Source organism: Pimephales promelas, chromosome 25 (assembly GCF_988280905.1).
Source record: "Pimephales promelas chromosome 25, fPimPro1.hap1.1, whole genome shotgun sequence".
NCBI classification, from domain to species: Eukaryota; Metazoa; Chordata; class Actinopteri; order Cypriniformes; family Leuciscidae; genus Pimephales; species Pimephales promelas.
Genome location: NC_142793.1, coordinates 2,937,809 through 2,963,333, shown reverse-complemented (window position 1 = coordinate 2,963,333; position 25,525 = coordinate 2,937,809). Strand labels below are relative to the sequence as shown.

The 25,525-nt window shown below is 41.2% G+C and overlaps 1 protein-coding gene across 1 annotated transcript in view; it reads right to left on the bottom strand.

Moving 5' to 3' along the window:
* Positions 1-25,525, bottom strand: part of gas2a (growth arrest specific 2a) — a 58,584-nt gene that overhangs the window by 16,170 nt on the left and 16,889 nt on the right. Inside the window, exons 5-6 of the mRNA XM_039656839.2 lie at positions 4,400-4,541; positions 173-236 (exon numbers count right to left, since the gene is read on the bottom strand). Coding sequence (XP_039512773.2) covers positions 173-236; positions 4,400-4,541 — 206 coding nt within the window. The remainder of the gene's footprint in view (positions 1-172; positions 237-4,399; positions 4,542-25,525) is intronic.

The window sequence follows — 25,525 nt, the reverse complement described above, 5'->3', positions numbered from 1 at the left end:
ACATGCATCTTGATTTAGGAATGATTAGAAAACAAGACAAAAATACAAGACATCAAAAAAGAACAACATTTTGGATTGTTTTTCACCAAATAACCAAAGTCATAACGTTTGGAGCGACATGAGAGTGTGAGTGATGAAAGGATAAAATAAAATAAAAAATGTAGTGGATTACCTGGATGCTATTCTTCCCAGCTCCAGCAAGCACAGACACACTTCTCTTGGCTGTTTGTGTAACACTAGAAGAACATACAAATAAAAACATGAGACATTAAACATACACTGTATTTTGTGCTAACATACTGTACAAATCAAACTACTGAAAACATCAACATGGATGAATGATGAAACCAAGACACGGTGATGATGCAATAGTAAGTCACTATTACACTCACTGACAGCTAATGTGCTCAGCGTGAGACTCTCAGTGTGTTTTGAGCATGAAGTGATTGAACAACACACCATGCGTTTCTACATTTCCCATGATACAGTGAGGTTGAGTGATGGCAACACAAAACCACATGCATTCAAATCCGTAATCTCCATATCAAACCTCAGAACATCCCACCTGAACATAACGCATCCATGTTTTCACTTAGCTATTTCTGAGGGGGAAAGGAAGAAAAAAAGTAATTTAATATTTTTTTCTCTTTCAAATGTGTTTTTCTTTTTCATTTTTAAAATAGCTGAATAACCCTTAAATTACCACATCATGTACCACACCTGCTAATATGCTAATTTGAAGATTAGCCCGTTTTTGGTATATAGAACAGATTTACAACAACACACACTTCACAAATCTGTTCCTGCACTGATTTGCATTTTATAGGGCACCTATTATGGAAAATTCACTTTTACATGGTGTTTGAACATAAATGTGTGTTGGCAGTGTGTGAGCAAAATCTCAATAAATCATATGCACTGTCTCAGAAGGAGCCAAGAGGTCCTCGCTGCAGTCTGTAGCACGATGACGTAGCTGGATGGTCCAATACGTAGTGGATGGAGGTGTGTTTTGGTGACGTCATATACGCATGCGCAGTGCCAATCTCAGGACTATAATTCGCATGCATTGGTTTTAAGTGATATGTAAACTCAATATTGTACTGAGATGATGTTCAAACCTGTGTAGTACAGTACTGTTAAATAATTATAAGTAATTATTGATGAATAAGTAATTATTTACAAATTGGATGCTTATACATAGGCTACATGTTATTTTACATTTTAAATCACATGATTTTAAACCTACATTTAATAGATTAATAGCATGTGCACCGCAAGTATTTTTTTAATGCGTGTATATAGAACATATTAAAAAGCAATTTTATTCATATTTGCTGTTGATTGAAAATGTCAAAGTAGTAATTTTAAAGGTACAACTGTAAAAATCTTAAAATACCAGTAAACATTTCAAAGGAAAATGCTAAAATAATAACAGCATCAGGAAAATAAATCTTGTCAGATGTAGGAAAAAAAAATAAATAAATAAATAAAAGCCTACATGTTCCTCTTAATTTGCTGTTCAGTGAGACATGTCTGGAAGCTTGTTTTCGCCACAGAGTGAGAAATAAAAAAGGTAATTGCGACTTTTTATCTCACTACTAGTCAGACTTTTTATCTCAGAATTTATATAAAGTCGCAATTGCAGGTTATAAAGTCAGACTTTCGTGATATGAAGTCGCAAATGTGTGTTATCAAGTCAGAGTCGCATGTTCTAAAGACAGAATTGCGTGAAATAAAGTCGCAATTGTGTGCTATAAAATGAGAATTCTGACTTTTTTCTCGCAATTCTGAATGTATAACATAATTGCGAGTTTATATCTCTCATTGCGAGTTATAAAGTCAAATTCTAAGGGGAAAAAAATCTGGCTACTTATTTTTTAACCTCAGAATAGTTCAATATCTCACAATTCTAACTTTATAACACGCAATTGCGACTTTATATTCTCCCAATATGCGTATTACAAAGTCAGAATTTCAAGTAGCCTCGCAATTGCTAGTTTATATCTCATAATTCTGACTTTATATCACGCAATTCTGTCTTTAGAACATGCGACTGAGGCTTTATTTCAGGCAATTCTGACTTTATATCTCACAATTCTGAGAAATAAAGTCAGTAGGCTATGCGAAATGTATACTCGCAATTGTAAGGAAAAAGTCGATTTATTTTTTTTGTTTTAAATATTACTCTGAAAGCTCTGAAAATAGCTTCCATACTCGTGACCATTTACATGTATTCTTAGAAGATGTGCGATTGTTCACCAACTCTCTACTCTCTACACTAACTATCAATTCTTAATGTGCATGTGCCATCAGCGTTTATCACAGTATCGCGTTTAAAGTCTGTTTAGAGAGAACGGTGTCGTCCCCTAATTCAAATTATCATTTCGACAGAGATGAATCAATCAAAACTAACTTTAGCTGGAAATAGCCTAACATTATTCACAAACCGCTATAAAGCCAAAACAATCTTTGTTACATTAAATTATATATGATTATGCGCATCTATGTAAAGCTTCTTTGAAACAATCTAAATTGTTAAAAGCGATTATATTACGTTACAGTGTCCACTACGTATTGGAGCATCCAGCTACGTCATCGTGCTACAGGCTGCAGCGAGGGGTGTCTCGAACGAGCTGTTCTGAGATTCAGCTCTTTGTGACGTAGAAAGTGAGAAAGGGGTTTGATTGACAGTGTGGTTATGGCATAGACCCCGCCCTCGGTGATCTGTACACATCATCCTCCATTGTTTCAACGACAGCCTGTAATGTCTCTTGGAAACATAAATGTTCTGTCGTGGACTCGTGGGTTAATCCTGTTGTTGTGGCTTAAAAGTTAATCCTCAACTGTGGATCGTCATCTACTGTTCCAGTAACAGTAAGTGTATTTTATGATTTTTGAGCAAATAGTCTTTTCAGTCGATGTCAGCCAATTCAACAACAAATGCGTCTAAAGTTGTTGTCGTCGTAGGATGTCTGTGTAGGCTATATAATTTAAACCTTGTTTGTATAGTGTGTAACCACACATTTATATATATATTTAAAGATATTGTATTAAAAACTGCATATATTTTGTTGTTCTGTAAGTTAGCCATCTTCTCACATTTGCCACAGAAGCACCAAGTAAACATGACGCCACAGGTCCCCGTCCCTCGCATAAATGTAATTTCGCTTGTAGTAGCAAACTTCACAGTATGTGTATGTAATTTCAGAAAAATTGCGCCAGCATTAGTGTTTGTGTGTGTCTGTGTGTGCGTGTTGCACATGCCCATCATTTCAAAGGGGAATGATGAAGACGAATGAAAAGACGAATTACAACTCTAAAGTACATAAATGTATCAAATAACCATACCGAGACGTACTGGTCCATTCTCATTTGTTTATTCTGCCGGAGTCTCTTCGTACTATTTATATATTCCGATTCAAACGTACGCTGAATGACATCCAAAACAGCGGTTTCTCTCAGTCTCTCAGTACCGACTGCCATAGGTATCAAGTTACGCCCTCATCCAAAGGCAGGGCGGGGATATGCAGCTCATTTGCATTTAAGGTCGTATACCCCCGAAACAGCTCATTTTTAAACAGGCCCCAAAATGACATTTTCAAATGGTTATAATAAATTAGTTATGGGGTATTTTGAGCTGAAACTTCACAAACACATTCTGGGGACACCCGAGACCAATATTACATCTTGTAAAAAGGGAGCCCTTTAAGGGCATCCAAGTCTATTTTTATGAATTTTCATAAGTGAGGTTAGGACAGCTTTTCACACTTAAATAGGGCTGCAGCTATCGATTATTTTTGTAATCGATTAATCTAGACCTTAATTGATCGAGTAATCGAGTAATCGGATAATTTGTTTGTGTGTCTTTTTAAACAACCAAAGGAGTTTGGCTTTTATTTCTTTAAAAAAAACTAGAGGTATTTATTCCAACTCCAACATTTGGCTCCAAAACTAAGCCTATTTATTGCAATTTTACCCATTTAGTATTTATAAGTGCCAGTGCCAACAATTATATAACAATACAGTTAAATCAATTTACTATAAAACATGTTACATGTAGCCCATAACATGTAAAACTTTGAATACAAACTTATAATGATTCCAAACTTTAGACATTCTCTGCCGTTTATGAGGTCACATGAAGTCAAATGCATCATGTGCTATGGTGTGCTTCCTGAACAACGGTCCGTGTGAAACAATCAGATCCCTGTGTGCGCGTCATAGGAATTTAACGAATATTTTCGTTAAACGAATTTGAGAATATTATCAGCAAAAGTTTTTTTAAAAGTGAACTACTGCTTTAAAGTCTTTACGGGGCAGATTTCAAAAAGGTAGAGATAATTATTTACCCATAAATCTTTGTTGCTGTGTCAGAGACGGATTTGTTTAAAAGACTCACCAAGTCCATCTGACTCGAACAGACAGGTGTCACCTACGCCCACCTCTCGACACCATGACAGGAAGTTGGCTGTGTTATCCCTGGCGAAAAAGGAACCAGACGCGGCGTTGGCGCGGCAAGGAATCCTGCGATTGGGGATCGACTGAAAGACAGAATTTGTTTCTCAATGGCATTGTAGACGGACATTTGCATTTAATTGTCTTACATGCAAGAGGAATGGCCTTGAAGAGAAGGCTGTCTTAAATCTAAACAGCCCAAACAATCTACGGCCAAAACATATGAATGTTGTTCCAAACCCGCAAGAGCTATGTGATGAGCTATAAGTATATGTTGATCAATGTATGAAAGCCTAAATTAAATCTGTTCAACATTTAAAGCTATCATGTCTCTTAAGAAGACTTTGATTAAACCGTTCAATTAATATGGATTACTTTTACAATGTCTTTTTGGATTTGTTAAAGCATAGAGGTTTTGGTTGCATGGGTTTTCGATGGATGGGCAAAAATGACGAGTGAATATTTTAATTTGAGTTTCGAAGAAAAAAACAACAACAAAACAAATGGCTTATGGGTTTGGAATGAAATAATGGTGAGCAAATGATGACATAAAATTCATCTTGGTCAGCTCACATAGGCCTACTTGCTAGAAGCTACCGTAATAACCAAATGCAAGTATACTGGCCAAGCGATTTAAATACTTGTGTAAAGAATGTTTCTGACCTAATATCTAAACATTCAAAAACAGTTAGCTGCCTTGCTATCTAGAGTAAACATGACATCTATACCTTCAGCCCGTTCTCACCCCATTCCCAAGGCGTCATATATGATGCTTTTGACAATGCGTATACATCCAACGCACAGCGTCAATATGAGACGCAGATATATATCGGCCAGAAGGCGCCTCCTAGTGGTCTAACCCTAACCCTACCCCAGACCTAAACCTACCCATAACCGAAGCGTGTTATATTGACGCAACAGGGTGCCATGTGCCATGATGTATACGCATTGGCAAAAGCGTCAGTGTATGACGCCTTGGGATGAGAATGCGTTGATATCTTCTGAGCAAGCCTTTCGAATTCAAATGAAACTTCTTAAGTGAGTTACTTAAATGCCTCACTTCCTGAGAAGAGTCAACTCACAATCATTTCCAATACCAATAGAGTTAGCATATTGTTAAGCTGTTAGAGTATGAATAATATCTGTAAAATTATAAAGCTCAGTTCAATGCAAAGCGAGATATTTTATTTAACAGAAGTAGCCTACATCGAACGGTCCGTTTGGACTACATCCCTACATTTAGAGAAGTTGTAGGAACTCTCACATTTCCCATCTCTTCCCCTGCATATCCTTATTCCCTACAGTTTTCCGTTTCCGCCACAGTCTCTCTGCGTGCTTTAGCCAGCAGACGTCACCTGCTAACCATGAACAGTTCGTGATCTCTCTTGTTTTTGGTCTATTTCTCTCTCCCACTCTTCCCCCGCAGGGGTCCAGATCGCAGGCTTCTAATATCACATATGCTTTCACAAACACAACCCAATCAATAATCAATAAGGATGAGAGTGACAGTGATAGATAAATGCATGCACAAGGAGATGGTTGAGGTCAAATAACATATGAATGTCAATGGGAGATTTACCCAGTGTATAGTTTCATTCAGCACACTAAGAAAGGTTAGATGAGGTCATGCTGGAAGAATGCAGTTGCTGGAATGGATTGTTTTCTCTCGCTTTTCTCAATCTTCCCCAATGACTAGTTATTAAAGTATTAGTTAATCTTCGATCATTGGAATGACGGGAGGAACTACATCAGAAACAAAACCAGCTATTATAATCTATAACACCTTTCTTGAAGTGTCCCATGTGTCTGAACTTTGAATTAGCTATAAAAAATAACATTTAAGACTAAAATAAAACAATAATGTACCCCGTTTCATTTCTTAATAAATGTTTGGGCATACACCACTGCTGAAAAATTGTGATCTGTGGGCAATCATTTGGGAATTATGGGATTGTTTCTGAGGGATAGTTCGCCCAAACAGGAACATTATGTCATCATTTACTCGCCCTCAAGTTGTTTTCGCCATCAGTTTTCTTTGTTATGTGGAACAGAAGAAAAAATATTATGAAAAATGTTTGTAACCAAACATCTGTGGGGCATTTTAGTTTCATAAAAGTAAACATTTTAATTTCCCTTTAAAGGGATACTACACCCTGAAATAAAAATCCTCTCATCATTTTCTCACTCTCATACCAGATGTGACTTCTTAAGAAAAACACAACATTTTAAAACAATCTCTCTATGAATGGGTGCCAATTTTTTGTACAGCCATCATGAGGGTAATCCATTCGACCCCGGTGGATGAATCAAAACGGTAGGTGTGTAAGAAAAATATGTGATTCAGTGGCAAGCAGTGGTGTTTTAAAATGAGGAAAGAAAGTCTTCATAGTTTTTTTTTTTGTATATCAAATGTAAATTTATTCATTCAATTATATTTGGTATATTTCCACTATATAATTAATGTTCTATTTTTTTTGTTCTTTTCTAGTCAACTTATTTGCATCAGTCATGAAGCTCAGTAAAATCACATGAAGATTTACCTTTATTTTACCACGCTAATTGCTCACAAAAAGAAAACATAGTCATCATGTTTTCAAGCCATTTCAAGTTTGAATTCGATATGAAAAAGTGGGATTTTTTGCGATAAACCATATCGAAATACAACCCATTATATCCAATCATAGAGTGAGATGATTGTTGTTAAGAGTGTTGTAGTTAAGACCACCTAACCCTAGACCGAGACAAGACCAAGACCAGAGTGTATCGAGACCGAGACAAGACCAGCCGAGACAAAACAAAGACCAGAGTGTATCGAGACCAAGACCAGAGTGTATCGAGACCGAGACAAGACCAGAGTGTATCGAGACCAAGACAAGACCAAACCGAGACACGACCAAGACCAGAGTGTATCGAGACCTAGATAAGACCAAGACCAGAGTGTATCGAGACCGAGACAAGACCAACCGAGACAATACCAAGACCAGAGTGTATCGAGACCTAGATAAGACCAAGACCAGAGTGTATCGAGACCGAGACAAGACCAGAGTGTATCGAGACCGAGACAAGACCAGAGTGTATCGAGACCGAGACAAGACCAGAGTGTATCGAGACCAAGACAAGACCAACTGAGACAAGACCAGAACCAGAGTGTATCGAGACCTAGATAAGACCAAGACCAGAGTGTATCGAGACCGAGATAAGACCAGAGTGTATCGAGACCAAGACAAGACCAACCGAGACAAGACCAAGACCAGAGTGTATCGAGACCAAGACAAGACCAACCGAGACAAGACCAAGACCAGAGTGTATCGAGACAAGACCAAGACCAGAGTGTATCGAGACCGAGACAAGACCAGGACCAGAGTGTATCGAGACCGAGACAAGACCAACCGAGACAAGACCCAGACCAGAGTGTATCGAGACCAAGACAAGACCAACCGAGACACGACCAAGACCAGAGTGTATCGAGACCAAGACAAGACCAGGACCAGAGTGCATCGAGACCGAGACAAGACCAGAGTGTATCGAGACCAAGACAAGACCAACCGAGACACGACCAAGACCAGAGTGTATCGAGACTGAGATAAGACCAGGACCAGAGTGTATCGAGACCGAGACAAGACCAACCGAGACACGACCAAGACCAGAGTGTATCGAGACTGAGATAAGACCCGGACCAGAGTGTATCGAGACCGAGACAAGACCAACCGAGACAAGACCAAGACCAGAGTGTATCGAGACCAAGACAAGACCAACCGAGACAAGACCAAGACCAGAGTGTATCGAGACAAGACCAAGACCAGAGTGTATCGAGACCGAGACAAGACCAGGACCAGAGTGTATCGAGACCGAGACAAGACCAACCGAGACAAGACCCAGACCAGAGTGTATCGAGACCAAGACAAGACCAACCGAGACACGACCAAGACCAGAGTGTATCGAGACCAAGACAAGACCAGGACCAGAGTGCATCGAGACCGAGACAAGACCAGAGTGTATCGAGACCAAGACAAGACCAACCGAGACACGACCAAGACCAGAGTGTATCGAGACTGAGATAAGACCAGGACCAGAGTGTATCGAGACCGAGACAAGACCAACCGAGACACGACCAAGACCAGAGTGTATCGAGACTGAGATAAGACCCGGACCAGAGTGTATCGAGACCGAGACAAGACCAACCGAGACAAGACCAAGACCAGAGTGTATCGAGACTGAGATAAGACCAGGACCAGAGTGTATCGAGACTGAGATAAGACCCGGACCAGAGTGTATCGAGACTGAGACAAGACCAAGACCAGAGTGTATCGAGACTGAGATAAGACCAGGACCAGAGTGTATCGAGACTGAGATAAGACCAGGACCAGAGTGTATCGAGACTGAGACAAGACCAAGACCAGAGTGTATCGAGACCGAGACAAGACCAACCGAGACACGACCAAGACCAGAGTGTATCGAGTCTGAGATAAGACCAGGACCAGAGTGTATCGAGACCAAGACAAGACCAACCGAGACACGACCAAGACCAGAGTGTATCGAGACTGAGATAAGACCAAGACCAGAGTGTATCGAGACTGAGACAAAACCAAGACCAGAGTGTATCGAGACTGAGACAAAACCAAGACCAGAGTGTATCGAGACTGAGACAAAACCAAGACCAGAGTGTATCGAGACCTAGATAAGACCAATACCAGAGTGTATCGAGACAGAGACAAGACCAACCGAGACAAGACCAAGACCAGAGTGTATTGAGACCAAGACAAGACCAACCGAGACAAGACCAATACCAGAGTGTATCGAGACAGAGACAAGACCAGACCAACCGAGACAAGACCAAGACCAGAGTGTATCGAGACCGAGACAAGACCAACCGAGACACGACCAAGACCAGAGTGTATCGAGATCAAGACAAGATCAGAATGTATTGAGACCGAGATAAGACCAAGACCAGAGTGTATCGAGACCGAAAAACAAAAATACAAGATTAGCAATGACCAATGAGTCACGTTATTGCTTGGATTTGAATCAGTACGTTTTACATACAATAAAAGCAAGGATGTTAACAAAAAATTAGTCAATATATGAACAAATTAGTGATATTTTCACAGTTATGGACTGGTCTTGAAAAAAAAAAGCGGTCGAGTCCGAGACCATCAAAAAGTGGTCTTGAGTACTACAACACTAGAGTGAGGGAAGCATTGACTTCCCCCCATTCATTCTCACCACGCGATTTGGAGGCTCTGTTAAAAGTCAATGGGCAAGCTTTACCTGCTGGTACCACTGTTTTTGTACTTTAGAAAACAAGTGATTCGTACACTTTTTTTAGGGCCAGACTTACTAAACAGGACAAATTAGCGTGAGAGTGTAATTTAAAAAAAGCGAAGATGTATCATCTTTACACAGATGATAGTGTCAAGTCCTGCACGTGATCTACTGACCACACACAAATGAAAGAACACATCCGGATCATTTCCATAATGAACAAAACAATCTAGTATCTGGTTTAAGATGTGCTTTTTTTTGGGCAGTAAATAATAGCGCAAACACCAGCAAACTGACTACGACAAACCTTAGTAAATCACGTAAGTTTGAAAGGGAAACTCCTACAAATGCATATGCAATAAGATCAGCCGCAAAAATAACCCTGTCCACGACTTACAGCTTTAATTTTTCACTGTGTGTCTTTAGTAAATCCTGACAGTAGTTTTTCAACACCACAAGAGGGTTAACGCAGGTGCAGGTTTTACAACATGCTTCAGAGAACACTTATGTGACATGCACAATGTGCTTATGTTTAAAAAGTTTAATGCATCTGTATATTTCTTACACACACCTATTGTTTAGCTTCAGAAGACATTTAAACAAACTCGCTTTCTCTTTAAAGGGTAGAGTTAGGGTTAGTGTTTGATCTCACTTCTCTGTAGCCTCTGGACTGTGTAATCAATGAACCGATGTTTACTCTCACTACCTCAAGTATTCCTCACATCCGTGCTGTGTTCGCACATATAACGATCTGCCAACCCATAATGCAGCAGGGCTATGACACATTTACACACATTTCAAAACATTGGCAGAATTTTGAATCTCACTTGTATTCACACTTAAAATAAAATTTACATAATTGAAAATAGTATTAACAGTAATTTTTAACCTGCTATTTATTTAGACATATTTGATTGGTGTTTTGAATGGATCTGTACTGGAACTGTATGACTGTAAAGTATTGACTGAAATTAAACAGTCTTGAAATTCAATCTTGTTCTCATGAAACCAACTGATTATGTTTCCCAGAAGCAAAGTCTGTGACGGGAACCTGAAACATGAACATGAAACGATATGTAGTCATCTATGTTAAATGTTTGGCCATCCATGTTATTTGGATAAATGTATTAAATATGTTTACTAACGTGTATATATATATATATATATATATATATATAGTATATACTGTATATATATATATATATATATATATAATGTATGTATATGCAGTTATTTTCAATGGTTTTGTATTTTTTATATTTCATGTGTTGCAAATTCCATGTGGTGGGGTATATTTGTATGTGTGTTATACATGTCATTTACGGGGGGACATGTCCACACCACTATTTGCCAGGGTTGATTTTGTCCCCACCACTTTTGAAACATCTCGCGGTACGGATGTACCAATACAAGTAAAACATCTCCAGTTAACCAGCAGAACATTAATTTTGCCCGTTTGTTAATTAAGAGGCGATCTAGCACTAATGTGTGTTGCTTGTTTCCTCTGCAATCAGTGGCGCGCACACAGTGTACTGTTGTGGCTAGCGCTTCACTCGGACTCGCCCTTCAATCCGTTGTGGAGATTTTATTCGTTCCAGTGAAATCGCAAAATAAAAACAAAAAAAACGTGTCCCTGCTTGTTGATATAAAACCACTGATAAACATAATCGGATTAGAACCCAGAACCTCTGACACGCTTGGCAAAAATTCTGCCACCATTACAGTACATACGTGAAAATTCATGACACTAACAACATAGTCGATCTCATTGTATGACCAATTAAACCTGACGTACTATTTAACCCCTCACCCATCACATTTTTTGGTTGGACATTATCACATATTTGTATACATTTTATTTTATTTACATCAGTAGGCCCATATAAAATAAATTGTCTCTGGTAGGCCTAAGCTACACGACATCATCGTTCAAAACATGACCTGCATGAAAGAGAAAATAAAATGAATGTGTCATTGTACCCAGCACTTTAGAAGATGCATTTCCGAATGCGTCTCTGTCCCCCGCACATTTCAAACCAAACTGACGCCCATGGATCACGCTTTACTTGTGTATTTTGGGTTTTTTTATGCTTTGTATTTTGTATGTTGGATATATCTTACATCTATTTTATTTGTAAGTTGTAGTTTAATACATAATGTTATTTTGATGTTAATTTCCAGAGCTTAATGCTCAATTCCGATTTTTTGAAAAAATTAGATTTTTTTGGAAGGCCGTTCACATTTCCAATTAAATGCGACCTTTTGTGATCTCCTGTGTGAACGTGAAATGACCCAGAAGTGACCCGCATGCGCAGAAGAGTAATCAACGGTCAACAATGTCACTTGTTGTTTGCGGAATAGTTCTCTTTTTTCATATGTTGCGAGTTTTTGTTTTATTATTATTATTGCCACAGCCCATATACAAACAAAGACAATAATTATTTTATCGACGGGCAGGTTGCACATAAATGTAAGATTTTTCCGATCCTCACCGACCTCGTCATAAGCCCGTTTAAAGGTTCTCTAAGCGATGCTGGGCCAAAACATTTTTGTCACATACATCAAACGTCTCCTCACTATCGGCTAGCTGCCTGTCCCCTAAACACACTGTAAAAAAACGCGGTCTCTGTAGACACCACAGGCTCCACAAACGGCAACAAAAACAATCATGTCTCACCCGGACCACGAAACCTAACAAACAGTGTTCCAGCCAATCACTGGCAAGAAGTATTTGAGGGTGGGTCTGGGGGGTTAGTGCGCAGGCACATGAAGGGTGTGTGTGTGTGAAGGAGAGAGAAGCATCAGAGGGAAGTTTGAAAAATTACCGAAACACGACCAAAGAGACGTCGTTCTGAAGAACAAATTAAAAAGAAGGAGGAGTCGGATAAAGAACGTGCGAAGTTCCGAATTTACGTCGGTAGCAAAGCTTTTGAACGATGGCGAGAACTCCGGCGGCAGAAGGGCTTCCAGTCCGACATTCAGGTTGCTCTGTTTTTGCTGGACAGGTGGGTAACGTTACATTGTTTTTTTTTCTTCTAAATTGACACTTATGTTCGCCAAACCCACACAAGGATATAATTAGCTAGAACTATACACGTTCACAATTATTTCAGGAGGAGATGAGATGCGGAGGAGGGAGGGTCTAGCTCCGATTTGTTTGAAAATATTCGAATGTCAACACCCAGGATCGCTTTGAGAACCTTTAATCGATAGTGCGTGTCCGCGGCGCTCCTTGCTTTGTCACCGGCGGCCGCGGTGCGACACTGGTGGCTGGTGTGGCCAGATTGGGTGGTTATTCGCTACATTTTTATGGCATGTTTACATGTGTTTTAGCCAGGTTTTCGCTTGGAAGGCTCTATATCTGGCACCCTACTGTACAAAGTTATACTGACAGAGAGCGCACGTTCACAGACATCAGAATGAACGTGTTCACAGTAATGTTCATCAGGCAGTAATACAGTATGTTTATTTTGGGCGAACGTGAATAATATGATACGCGAAAATATGAACGCGTTAGTGTTGTCAAAAAACTCGGTACTTCGGTACCAAGTCGGTACTAAAAAAAAAAAATGTTACGGTACCAGCTTTTCTAGGTACCGAGTACCAGGTTAATCCAGTTCTAGACGCGCTGTCTGAAAGGTGCACAGTCGCGTCCTCTTCATAACGCTGATATGCTCTCTCTCTCTGAATCCACAAATATAGGCGCGAGGCAAGCGCGCTCATAATAAAAACTCGTTGCATAGCAGCGACAGACGCCGCGTGAGAGCAAGCGCTTTGGAAAGAATAGTCGCAATTTCAAATATAGGCGCGAGGCAAGCGCGCTCATAATAAAAACTCGTTGCATAGCAGCGACAGACGCCGCGTGAGAGCAAGCGCTTTGGAAAGAATAAGCACGCGCAAAAATATAATAAAAAAAAACACGCGCGACATGTGAACGGCCTCTAAAGTGCTTTCGGGGTAGTTTTACGAGTACATGAGCACAGTAGTATCCACCCGACACTGGGTATTAGTATCGACGCATCCCTATTTATTATGTCAGTGCCAGTTCTAGGCGTATTCTTGCCTTTATAACTCAGCAGGTTTAAAAAGCCTTTTTAAAATTAAATATGAATGCAGTTTTAGATTAAATAAAAGTACAGACAAGTCAAATAAAACATGTTTTATCTCCTGTATAGTTTGGTAACGCTACAATAAGATAGCTACCATTCATCAACATTACTTAGTTCACATCAACACATTGAGTGAACAATATATTTTTACAACATTAATTAATGTTTGTAAATGTTATTTAATACAAACACTTGGTTGTTCATGTTTGTTCACTTCATTCATTGTGTATTAAATAAATGTTAACGGATTAAAACTTTACAAACAACTTTTAAAAATGTGTTAGTGCATACTATTGTTTATTTTAGGTCATTTTATCTAATCTTTTTCTAAAGTGTTTATAATGCAAATGTACAGTTTCCATACTTGTAACCGTGATAAACACTTAAATATATGTAAATTTAAACTAAGCTTTGGTACCGAGAACCGTGAATTTTTACTGGTATTGGTACCGAATACTAAAATTTTGGTACCGTGACAACACTAGATGCACTATCGTTCATTGAACGCGTTCAGGCACAACACTGGGGAAGAGACACGTCTGCAGCGGCCCATAACAGTGCAGAAACGCGTTGGAGTTAGCGTGTATTGGCTGGCTACAGGTGCGTGCAATGACGTGCGGGTCGGATATATGTGAACTGGCCGTTCAGATTGAAGTCGCATTTCAAAAGATCGGATACATATCGGATTTAGACCACATACCCAAGTGGCCTGGGTCGCATTTGAAAAGATCGGATCTGTGTCGTTCAGACTGTCATGAAAAAATCAGATACAGGTCGCATAGGGGCAAAAAAAAATCGGAATTAGGTCCGGTCGTTTCAGCCTGCAGTGTGAACGTAGCCCATAATTCACTTTCCTTGTGACCAATGGCTAATGTGAACAAAGAGACTAATACAATGAAAGCTTCACTGCTGTGACACACAACTATGGTCGTGATGTCCTCCTCATACAACCAACATCACACCACGCAGAGAGACAACTGTGTAAGCATGTCTGCTGTACTGTATGAAAAATTGCTACATTTTCTTTTTCTTTGGTATTCCAACACATTCTCATCCTAGAGCATCATATACTGACGCTTTTGACAATGTGTAAACATCCAACGCACATGGCACCCTTTAGCGTCAATATAACACACTTCGGTTATGGGTAGGTTTAGGTCTGGGTTAGGGTTAGACCACTAGGAGGCGCCTTATGGCCCATATATCAGTTCCTCAGAAAAAAATCAGCCAAAGTCCATTTATGCCGGGCCGCGTTTTTTCAAATACGCCTCACTTTCGCCGCATAAATTGCCGATTTCCGTGCAAAATATGCGGGGTTTGCATAATTTCATAATCCTCGCATTTTCGTTGCAAAAAAAGTCACATGTATCTTAGCAGAAAGTTGAAAAATGTTGCGTTTGCTTCACACAAGAGCAGCCATTTCCCCCTGTTTCCATGGGAACGTTATGAAGTGACGAAATTACGCGACGCCAGACAGACTCACGGAGGCGATTGATATCTCACAAATCGAACTCGTATAACTGTCCGTCACATCGTTACTTAATAAACAACATAAGATAAAAGAAGTAGCATCAAACAGAAATGACCCGCACACATGGGGTGTTCGAGGCGCACATATAACACTGCAGAGAGTTCAACAGGGAGCGCGCAGCTCTTAAAGGGACCACACCTTATTTACACTCGTTTCAGTCTGAAAGAAACCAAGATGAGAAATTATATATTCCCAGCACTTTCTATGATGTAGTATGCTTGCTTATCAAAGGAAGTAATACGAAATGACTCTTACATTAGCCTAGTGAGAACAGGGTGTTGGGGGAATCACTTTTCTTCTCTTTTTCATCAAACCTCAATTTTCGCAAGTTCCCTAAATTTTTTCACGCATAAAATTGCATAAATATCCTGCATATTCCATCACATTTTTAAAGAAAACGGGCCGCGTAATCAATCAATTTTTGCCCGCAACAATAAAAAAAAAAACTCCGCGTTTTTTTTGAAGGACTTAATACTATAATGGTAAATGTTATATATAAATCGCAAATTTTTTGACAAATTTTTGGAAATTACCACCACAAAATCAGTCATTCTGATCGCAAAAATCACACAAAAAAATCGTGAAATTCTGGAGGGACTGATGTATATCTGGGTCTCATATTGACGCTAAGGAGTGCCATGTGCGTTGGATGTATACGCCTTGGGATGAGAACAGGCTGTATATTCAGATAGGGAAGGGTGTATATCTAGAATACATCTATAATACAAGGTCGCAGAAATATGCTTTTATATTTCATGGAAATAACATGGTCTAATACATTGGAAAATCATTGAACCCGCCATGTTTGAAATTTGTTTTGATGAGCAAAATACATTTACCCTAAAGGTTTATTACATTTCTTAAGTACATCTGTCAATCACAGGCAGGTTTATATTACAGGTCCTTCATAAATATGTGGTCTTCTTACCAAACTCTCCTCTATTTAAACACCTATCTTTTGCTGGCGCATTCAGTGCATACAAAAAAATCATGATTGCTTTGATAGGTCAATTGGGAAAACTACAGGCCATGAGTTGTACTGTGTAGTTCTTGTGCTGTTATCCTTCAGAGACTCTAGTAGCAGAACTGGAGCGAGTCATAACTAACAGAAAGACCCATTCTGAGTATCTGTAAGAGGTGGTTTTTGGCCAAGACAAGCAGAAATATTTTCTTAATTTACCATCGAAAAAATCTCCTGATCATAATGGTTTTCCCATCTGGAGGAGTTAACAAGTCACAGCTTTCATTAGACTGCTCTGTTAAAACGAAAAAGCTCAGCGATTTTCCAAAGTTCATCGTCCCACAATGCCGAAGTTTGGCAGGAAAAAGCAAGGGGCCCTAAATACAGACAAAAGTCTTTGTACGAGAGAGAAACTAAAAATGCATTCAATACAAGCACCTGAACCCGATAAATGGCAGTATTTAATAAGCTTACATGCATTTCGGCAGCCATGCTGAATTCATTTATATTACTACTAAGGGCATACATGCAACAGTGCTAGAGTAAAGAAAACAAAGAAATAATGAAATCAAAGTGCTAATGCTCTAGTGTATGTTATGCATGTAGTTGAGGACATTGAATCTAACATTTAATTTAATATTCAACAGTAATTATTGATCTGCCTGCATCGACACCATTATATGAGAACTGAACTGAGCTGGACGATGACATCACTGTTTTCTCCAGAGTGTCTATATATATATATAAATTAACTAAATGAATACATTTTTTACAACAAAATGAAACATCACTGAACTTACTTAAGCTGGACTGTGATGCTATTTTCTTCTGGAAACAAACTTTGTCGCATTATTTTCCTGTTATCTTTGTAAAGCTGCTATGAACCTATCTGTATTATAAAAATAAATATCTCAAACGTTTGCACAAATCATGACTAGATCATGTAGTAACTGTCACAGTCTTCGTCTTCACCAGTTTGTCTCGTCATCTGCACCACGCTTCCCCGGATCCTTTTGTTTCCTCTCCAGATCTCACTCCCTCATCAGCCACCTGTTCCTCGTCTGTTCATCATCATTTTCACCTGTTTGCACTCCATTTAGTTTGATTCCTCTGTCTATTTAGTTCCTTCTTATTCAGTCTGTCTTGGTCAGTCGATGTTTGATGTTAATGTTACCCGGTGTTTGCTCCTGTTTCCCTGCCTTCCTGCCTGTATGTTTCAAATAAACTCGTAAATTGATGGTAAACTGGATTCCTCCCGCTCCTTCGTCCTGCACTCCTGCACCCCTGCACCACACCCCGTGACAGATCGACTGACCAAAAAGCAACATGGACGCCGGGATTTTCCAGGGGATTCTCCACCCGATTCGGCGCCCCCGTTTAAGGCTCGTCCCCCGAAAGCCGGCGCTCCCCGTCAGCCCTGCCGGGCCCGCGCTCACCGTCAGCCCTTCTGAGCCTGAACGCTCTTCACCGCTGGTTCCGTCCAGCTCTCCAGAGACTGAATGCTCTTCACCGCTGGTTCCGTCCAGCTCTCCAGAGACTGAATGCTCTTCACCGCTGGTTCCGTCCAGCCCTCCAGAGATTGAATGCTCTTCACCGCTGGTTCCGTCCAGCCCTCCAGAGATTGAATGCTCTTCACCGCTGGTTCCGTCCAGCCCTCCAGAGACTGAATGCTCTTCACTGCTGGTTCCGTCCAGCCCTCCAGAGACTGTATGCTCTTCACTGCTGGTTCCGTCCAGCTCTCCAGAGATTGAATGCTCTTCACCGCTGGTTCCGTCCAGCCCTCCAGAGATTGAATGCTCTTCACCGCTGGTTCCGTCCAGCTCTCCAGAGACTGAATGCTCTTCACCGCTGGTTCCGTCCAGCCCTCCAGAGATTGAATGCTCTTCACCGCTGGTTCCGTCCAGCCCTCCAGAGATTGAATGCTCTTCACCGCTGGTTCCGTCCAGCCCTCCAGAGATTGAATGCTCTTCACCGCTGGTTCCGTCCAGCTCTCCAGAGACTGTATGCTCTTCACCGCTGGTTCCGTCCAGCTCTCCAGAGACTGAATGCTCTTCACTGCTGGTTCCGTCCAGCCCTCCAGAGACTGTATGCTCTTCACTGCTGGTTCCGTCCAGCTCTCCAGAGATTGAATGCTCTTCACCGCTGGTTCCGTCCAGCCCTCCAGAGATTGAATGCTCTTCACCGCTGGTTCCGTCCAGCTCTCCAGAGACTGAATGCTCTTCACCGCTGGTTCCGTCCAGCCCTCCAGAGATTGAATGCTCTTCACCGCTGGTTCCGTCCAGCCCTCCAGAGATTGAATGCTCTTCACCGCTGGTTCCGTCCAGCCCTCCAGAGATTGAATGCTCTTCACCGCTGGTTCCGTCCAGCCCTCCAGAGATTGAATGCTCTTCACCGCTGGTTCCGTCCAGCTCTCCAGAGACTGTATGCTCTTCACCGCTGGTTCCGTCCAGCTCTCCAGAGACTGAATGCTCTTCACTGCTGGTTCCGTCCAGCCCTCCAGAGACTGTATGCTCTTCACCGCTGGTTCCGTCCAGCTCTCCAGAGATTGAATGCTCTTCACCGCTGGTTCCGTCCAGCTCTCCAGAGATTGTATGCTCTTCACCGCTGGTTCCGTCCAGCTCTCCAGAGATTGAATGCTCTTCACCGCTGGTTCCGTCCAGCTCTCCAGAGATTGAATGCTCTTCACCGCTGGTTCCGTCCAGCTCTCCAGAGACTGTATGCTCTTCACTGCTGGTTCCGTCCAGCTCTCCAGAGACTGTATGCTCTTCACGGCTGGTTCCGTCCAGCCCTCCAGAGATTGAATGCTCTTCACCGCTGGTTCCGTCCAGCTCTCCAGAGATTGAATGCTCTTCACCGCTGGTTCCGTCCAGCTCTCCAGAGACTGTATGCTCTTCACTGCTGGTTCCGTCCAGCTCTCCAGAGACTGTATGCTCTTCACGGCTGGTTCCGTCCAGCCCTCCAGAGACTGTATGCTCTTCACTGCTGGTTCCGTCCAGCTCTCCAGAGACTGTATGCTCTTCACTGCTGGTTCCGTCCAGCTCTCCAGAGACTGTATGCTCTTCACTGCTGGTTCCGTCCAGCTCTCCAGAGACTGTATGCTCTTCGCTGCTGGTTCCGTCCAGCCCTCCAGAGACTGTATGCTCTTCACTGCTGGTTCCGTCCAGCCCTCCAGAGACTGTATGCTCTTCACTGCTGGTTCCGTCCAGCCCTCCAGAGACTGTATGCTCTTCACTGCTGGTTCCGTCCAGCCCTCCAGAGACTGTATGCTCTTCACTGCTGGTTCCGTCCAGCCCTCCAGAGACTGTATGCTCTTCACTGCTGGTTCCGTCCAGCCCTCCAGAGACTGTATGCTCTTCACTGCTGGTTCCGTCCAGCCCTCCAGAGACTGTATGCTCTTCACTGCTGGTTCCGTCCAGCCCTCCAGAGACTGTATGCTCTTCACTGCTGGTTCCGTCCAGCCCTCCAGAGACTGTATACTCTTCACTGCTGGTTCCGTCCAGCTTTCCAGAGACTGTATGCTCTTCACTGCTGGTTCCGTCCAGCCCTCCAGAGACTGTATGCTCTTCACTGCTGGTTCCGTCCAGCCCTCCAGAGACCGTCCAGACCGTCCAGCCAGAGACCGTCCAGACCGTCCAGCCAGAGACCGTCCAGCCAGAGACCGTCCAGCCCGTCCAGCCAGAAACCGGCCAGACCGTCCAGCCAGAGACCGGCCAGACCGTCCAGCCAGAGACCGTCCAGACCGTCCGGCCCGAGACCGTCCAGACCGTCCAGCATGAGACCATCCACTCCCCATCTGCCCTTCACCCGGGGACTCAACCCAAATATTTTTTGGGGGGGGGCCCAGTGTCCCAGCCACGGCCGCCTGAAGGGCTCTCACCGCCGTGGCCTCCCGAAGGGCTCTCACCGCCACGGCCGCCTGAAAGGCTCTCACCGCCGTGGCCTCCCGAAGGGCTCTCACCGCCACGGCCTCCTGAAGGGCTCTCTCCGCCGTGGCCACCCGAAGGGTCCTCTCATCCTGCTCCATCCTGGCCACGCCCTCATCCTGCTCCGCCCTGGCCACGCCCTCATCCTGCTCCGCCCTGGCCACGCCCTCATCCTGCTCCATCCTGGCCACGCCCTCATCCTGCTCCGCCCTGGCCACGCCCTCATCCTGCTCCATCCTGGCCACGCCCTCATCCTGCTCCATCCTGGCCACGCCCTCATCCTGCTCCGCCCGGGCCACGCCCTCATCCTGCTCCGCCCTGGGGGGCTTCCTGCGCCTGACCACGTCCTCCACGGCCTCCAGGGCGCCCACCCCCCCTCCCCGCTGATGTTACGGCGTGAGGTCACGCCTACCGGGAGGGGGGAGTGATGTCACAGTCTTCGTCTTCACCAGTTTGTCTCGTCATCTGCACCACGCTTCCCCGGATCCTTTTGTTTCCTCTCCAGATCTCACTCCCTCATCAGCCACCTGTTCCTCGTCTGTTCATCATCATTTTCACCTGTTTGCACTCCATTTAGTTTGATTCCTCTGTCTATTTAGTTCCTTCTTATTCAGTCTGTCTTGGTCAGTCGATGTTTGATGTTTGATGTTAATGTTACCCGGTGTTTGCTCCTGTTTCCCTGCCTTCCTGCCTGTATGTTTCAAATAAACTCGTAAATTGATGGTAAACTGGATTCCTCCCGCTCCTTCGTCCTGCACTCCTGCACCCCTGCACCACACCCCGTGACAGTAACACTTAGTTAGTTCCAATGATCTTCACTTTATAATACGGATCCAAATAATTAGTAAGTAATAGCTCACAGATGAAAGTGTTACTAGATACTTCTGTGGGAATTACTAATTATTTGGATTCGTATTATAAAGTGAAGGTCATTGGAACTAACTAAGTGTTACTACATGATCTAGTCATGATTTGTGCAAACGTTTGAGATTTTTGGTGAACTTTAGTATACTTTTAGAAAATGTCTTTAGTAACACTTGAGTCATTACTAGTTAGTTCCAATGATCTTCACTTTATAATACGAATCCAAATAATTAGTAATTCCCACAGAAGTATCTAGTAACACTTTCATCTGTGAGCTATTACTTACTAATTAGTTAATAAGAGTTTCTTTTAGTTATTAGATTAGATTGTTAATAAACTTTTTCAGTAGTCTCTGGGAAGTATTAAAAAAATAGTAGTTATTGATCAGTTAATAGTGAACTACCACTTTCGTCTGTGCGCTATTACTTACTAGTTCGTTAATCAGAGTTTCTTGTTAGTTAATAATAGTTACTAGATTGTTAATATTGTGTCAGGGCTCCAGACTAACTTTTTTTACTAGGAGCGCTGTTGCCCCTGACTGAAAATTTTAGGAGCGCAAGCAAAAAATTTAGGGGCACACCTTAAATAAGCTTGCAATGCAATTATTCAAATTTCCCACAAAATAACTGTAATACTGACAAATTCTTTAATAATAAATAGACTTAACATTATGATATGCTGTTTTATTTTAACTTCACAGGGCTCCAGACCCAAAGTTGAGGGCAGAATCACCTCAAATGAGAACTCACAGTTCTATAAAAAAATAAAAAATAAAAATAAAAATCTGGTAGCACTGGGGCTAACAATAAATCACTAAGCTTAATTTAGGGTGTAGATGAAATTAACTTTAGTTTTTATCATTTATAATGTCTTAATATTAATTAATAAAAGTAGTGAAAATATGTATATGGAATGAAAATAGCCAATAAACATCCTACTGTTTACAATGGTATTATTATTATTATTTTAAGTGTTTAAATAAGAGTTTTCCAACATCTTAAAATTGTTCGTTTAAGGACAATCTTTAAAGGATGAACAAAAAATGTGTTGGTATGGTAATCACATAAAAAATACAAAAAAATAAAACATTTATAGGCTATATGATATTATTGAAGTGCTGGGAAAGTATGTGTAGTAGGCTACTTACACATTATCATATTTATGGTAAGAGTTAACTTGCCTAAATTCATGGTTCTGTTAGGCTGATTTGTGGACTGAAAGTCTTCTGTAAGTGTTTTTCCTGGTTTCCACGTCAGCGCTGTTTGATCTGATATGGTTTAACAGAACTCTGCGCCGAATCGGAGTGTTTCTCACTGGATCTCACTGGTGGTGTTAATGTTATTAATTCTGAGGCGAATTCAATGGATTTCTTCACTGGCTCTAGTAACAGTGTTGCGCGTGAGCGAGATCGGCCCGCGACTGGCAAGTTCGGGGCTTTATTTTGTCAATGGTTCGGATCGCTGCTGCAGCTGAGTGGCGTATTTTCGTTCCACTTTCATTTTGTTTGCATTCGTTGCTAGGTAACGACTAAAGAGTCGATAGATCGCTGATTGCTCAGACGCACATCAGGTTGTGATATTTGTTTCCGTCTCCTTCCCACAAACGTTTACGCGCGCTATTCTTGTCACGGATTCATTGACGCGCCTCTTCCACGCTTTACCATACGTTTAACGTGTGGCAAATTTACTGGTCGCACATGTGCGACTGGATGTAAAATTCAGTCGCACACTCTCAATTTTTGGTCGCAAAATGCGACCATTTGGTCGCAGTCTGGAGCCCTGTGTGTTACTCATTGGTTCTTGTGTAGTTATTCATTAACGAAGGAACCGTATTCTAAAGTGTTACCGTTCTTTATTCTTAAGTTCTTTGTTTTAATTGCGATATGCAATAGTGTCTGTAAACCGCAAAAAGACGTTTAAATATGAATCGCGTGTATGTGTCTTAATGAATGAACGGCACAGATGTGTGCTGTTGTTTATTTAAGAACTGCTTGCATCGTTGTTGTATAAACAACGTATTAAGCCCCGTTCACACTACACGCGACTTTATCGCTGCAGGTCGCCTGTGGATTCGCTGGAGAGCGTTCCCCACTTCTGGTTGCCTAGTAATGTTTGTGAGTGACATTCACGGAAGTTACTCTATGTTAGACAACAAATACGTTTTATTGCCACTACAAACCAATATTTTGGAAGGAAAAGTCTAAATATAAATGGAATCAGTACATAAAATGCATAATTTTAAAGATGAACAAGAAACAATGAGTGCTGTTTGCCATCGCGGCAATTTAACTGCAGAAAACGGGCAAATACCAGTTCCATTGACAGTACGATGAACACCACTGTATGTATACAGAGATATATCATAAATTATAGGACAGCTAAAATGAGCTTCTCGTTCAACTTGCCGCGGTCAGACTCCGCACTGAAGAGCGACGCGGTCCACTGACTTCACTCCTATTGGTTGTCGCTCGCGAAAATCGCTCTTCATTTGCATAAAGTTAAACATTTCTCAAATTTGTCGCGTCTCTGGACACGCCCCACCGGTCGCTGTCGCGCGTGTCGCCGGAAGTCGCCCGCTCACCATTGAAATGAATGGTATCGCGTCGCTTGTTCGCGTGTAGTGTGAACGGGGCTTTAAACTGCAAATTAACATTTATATGCTATTATATCATAAAAACGATATGTTACAGAAGAAATATGAATGTTTAGACAAGATTTCGTTGATTAGTTTTGGACAGATTGTAAAATTTTTACTGTAAAAAAAAAAAAAGACTACTGTGACTGTCACATCAAATAAGCCAAATTGTTCACCAATTTCTGCTCATATGTCAAATATATAGTAGGGCTGGGCGATATGGCGATATATATCGTTACCGCGATAGAAAACGTCAGTCGTAACAGATTTTTTTATTCCGTATATACCGCGAAATGCAAATAAGGGGGCGTGGTTAACTCCCCTGCAGCGCGCTTGACACTGATGCTGAGATTTGTCAAATAAACATGGAGAAAGCAGATCAAGAGGATCCACAAAGGAATTACATTTTATAAAGGATTGTTGTTAACGTGATATCTTCGGGGGGGAAAGGCAGCCGTCGACTTGAGCAGAGCAGCAGCACCCAGGCTACAGTTTAGAGGAGTGCACGTTCGCAACAGGGAAAGCATGAAGTTACAATAACAACATTTCATAGGCTATATCAATATCATTACGAGAAATAACCTTAAATAATGTATAGTTATCCGCATCTTTCCTTCTCTTATGTATAGTTACTTTTTAAACATGAAAATCGCTTTCAGCATGAATGAACATCCTGCTTGTTAAAACGAATGTATAATCTTGTTTCTGAGGCAAAATTACTAAATATGCAGCGCGAGTTATATATATATATTTAACTCCAAACAATTGCCTACTGGACCAGTTGATAAAATCTTCCTTTGATTCGATCCGTGATTACAACTTCACTCTCAAATTAATCGACCGCATTTTGTTGATGTTAAGACGCGCGCATGCACAACCACTGAGAGGGAGCGCGCGGTGTTCGACGCACTGTTATAAGTTGTGTATAATTTAAACTACTTAGTCAACACTAACAGTAGCTGCGGTTTGGTTTTCATATTGCTGCTCTCCTTCTTGTCACTTCTGAACTGACGGGTTGCCAGATATAACAAAAAGAATATAACAAAAACAAGCCCGTTAAAACAACAGTGTGTGCAGTCTCCGGTTGTGCAGGAATACCCTTCTCCGTTAAAAACGCAGTATAATAAGCACATGTGGTAAAAACAATATTATAATTATATTATATCTATTATAATTATATAATAAACTGATTGATGAAGTAAAGCAATGCATGAGATTGAAAAATTATTTAAAGTTGAAATGCACCTATGAGTTGTATTTAATATCAATCTGTTGTGGGAAGTTCATCTAAAAGTTTCAGTGTTTTTTGTTAAATATATTTTGATATAAAAATAGTTTACCAAATAAATAATTTACCAAATAAAATAAAAATAAAACAAGGTGACATACTTTTCATTTCTAAAGTATTTGGGTGTATTTATTATAAAGCCCTTTTTGTCGATTTTTATTTATTTATTTATTTTTTTTTTTGAGGATAACTATATAAATAACTATATCGTGAAATATATCGTTACCGTGAAATAAAATTAGTCATATCGTGAAGCACAATTTTGGTCATATCGCCCACCCCTAATATATAGTATGGGATGTTTTGTCAAAAATAAAGTAGGTATATTGAATTATCAACTAATCATTAACTTTGAAATACGTATGATCAAAGGTCAAAAAAGATTACTCTTTAAATATTGATTTACATGTGAAAACTTTTAATCAAATGGCAAAAAAATATATATGTAACAGGTACAGTAGATGTATCTTAATAGGTCAATATGACACTGAAGAAGTT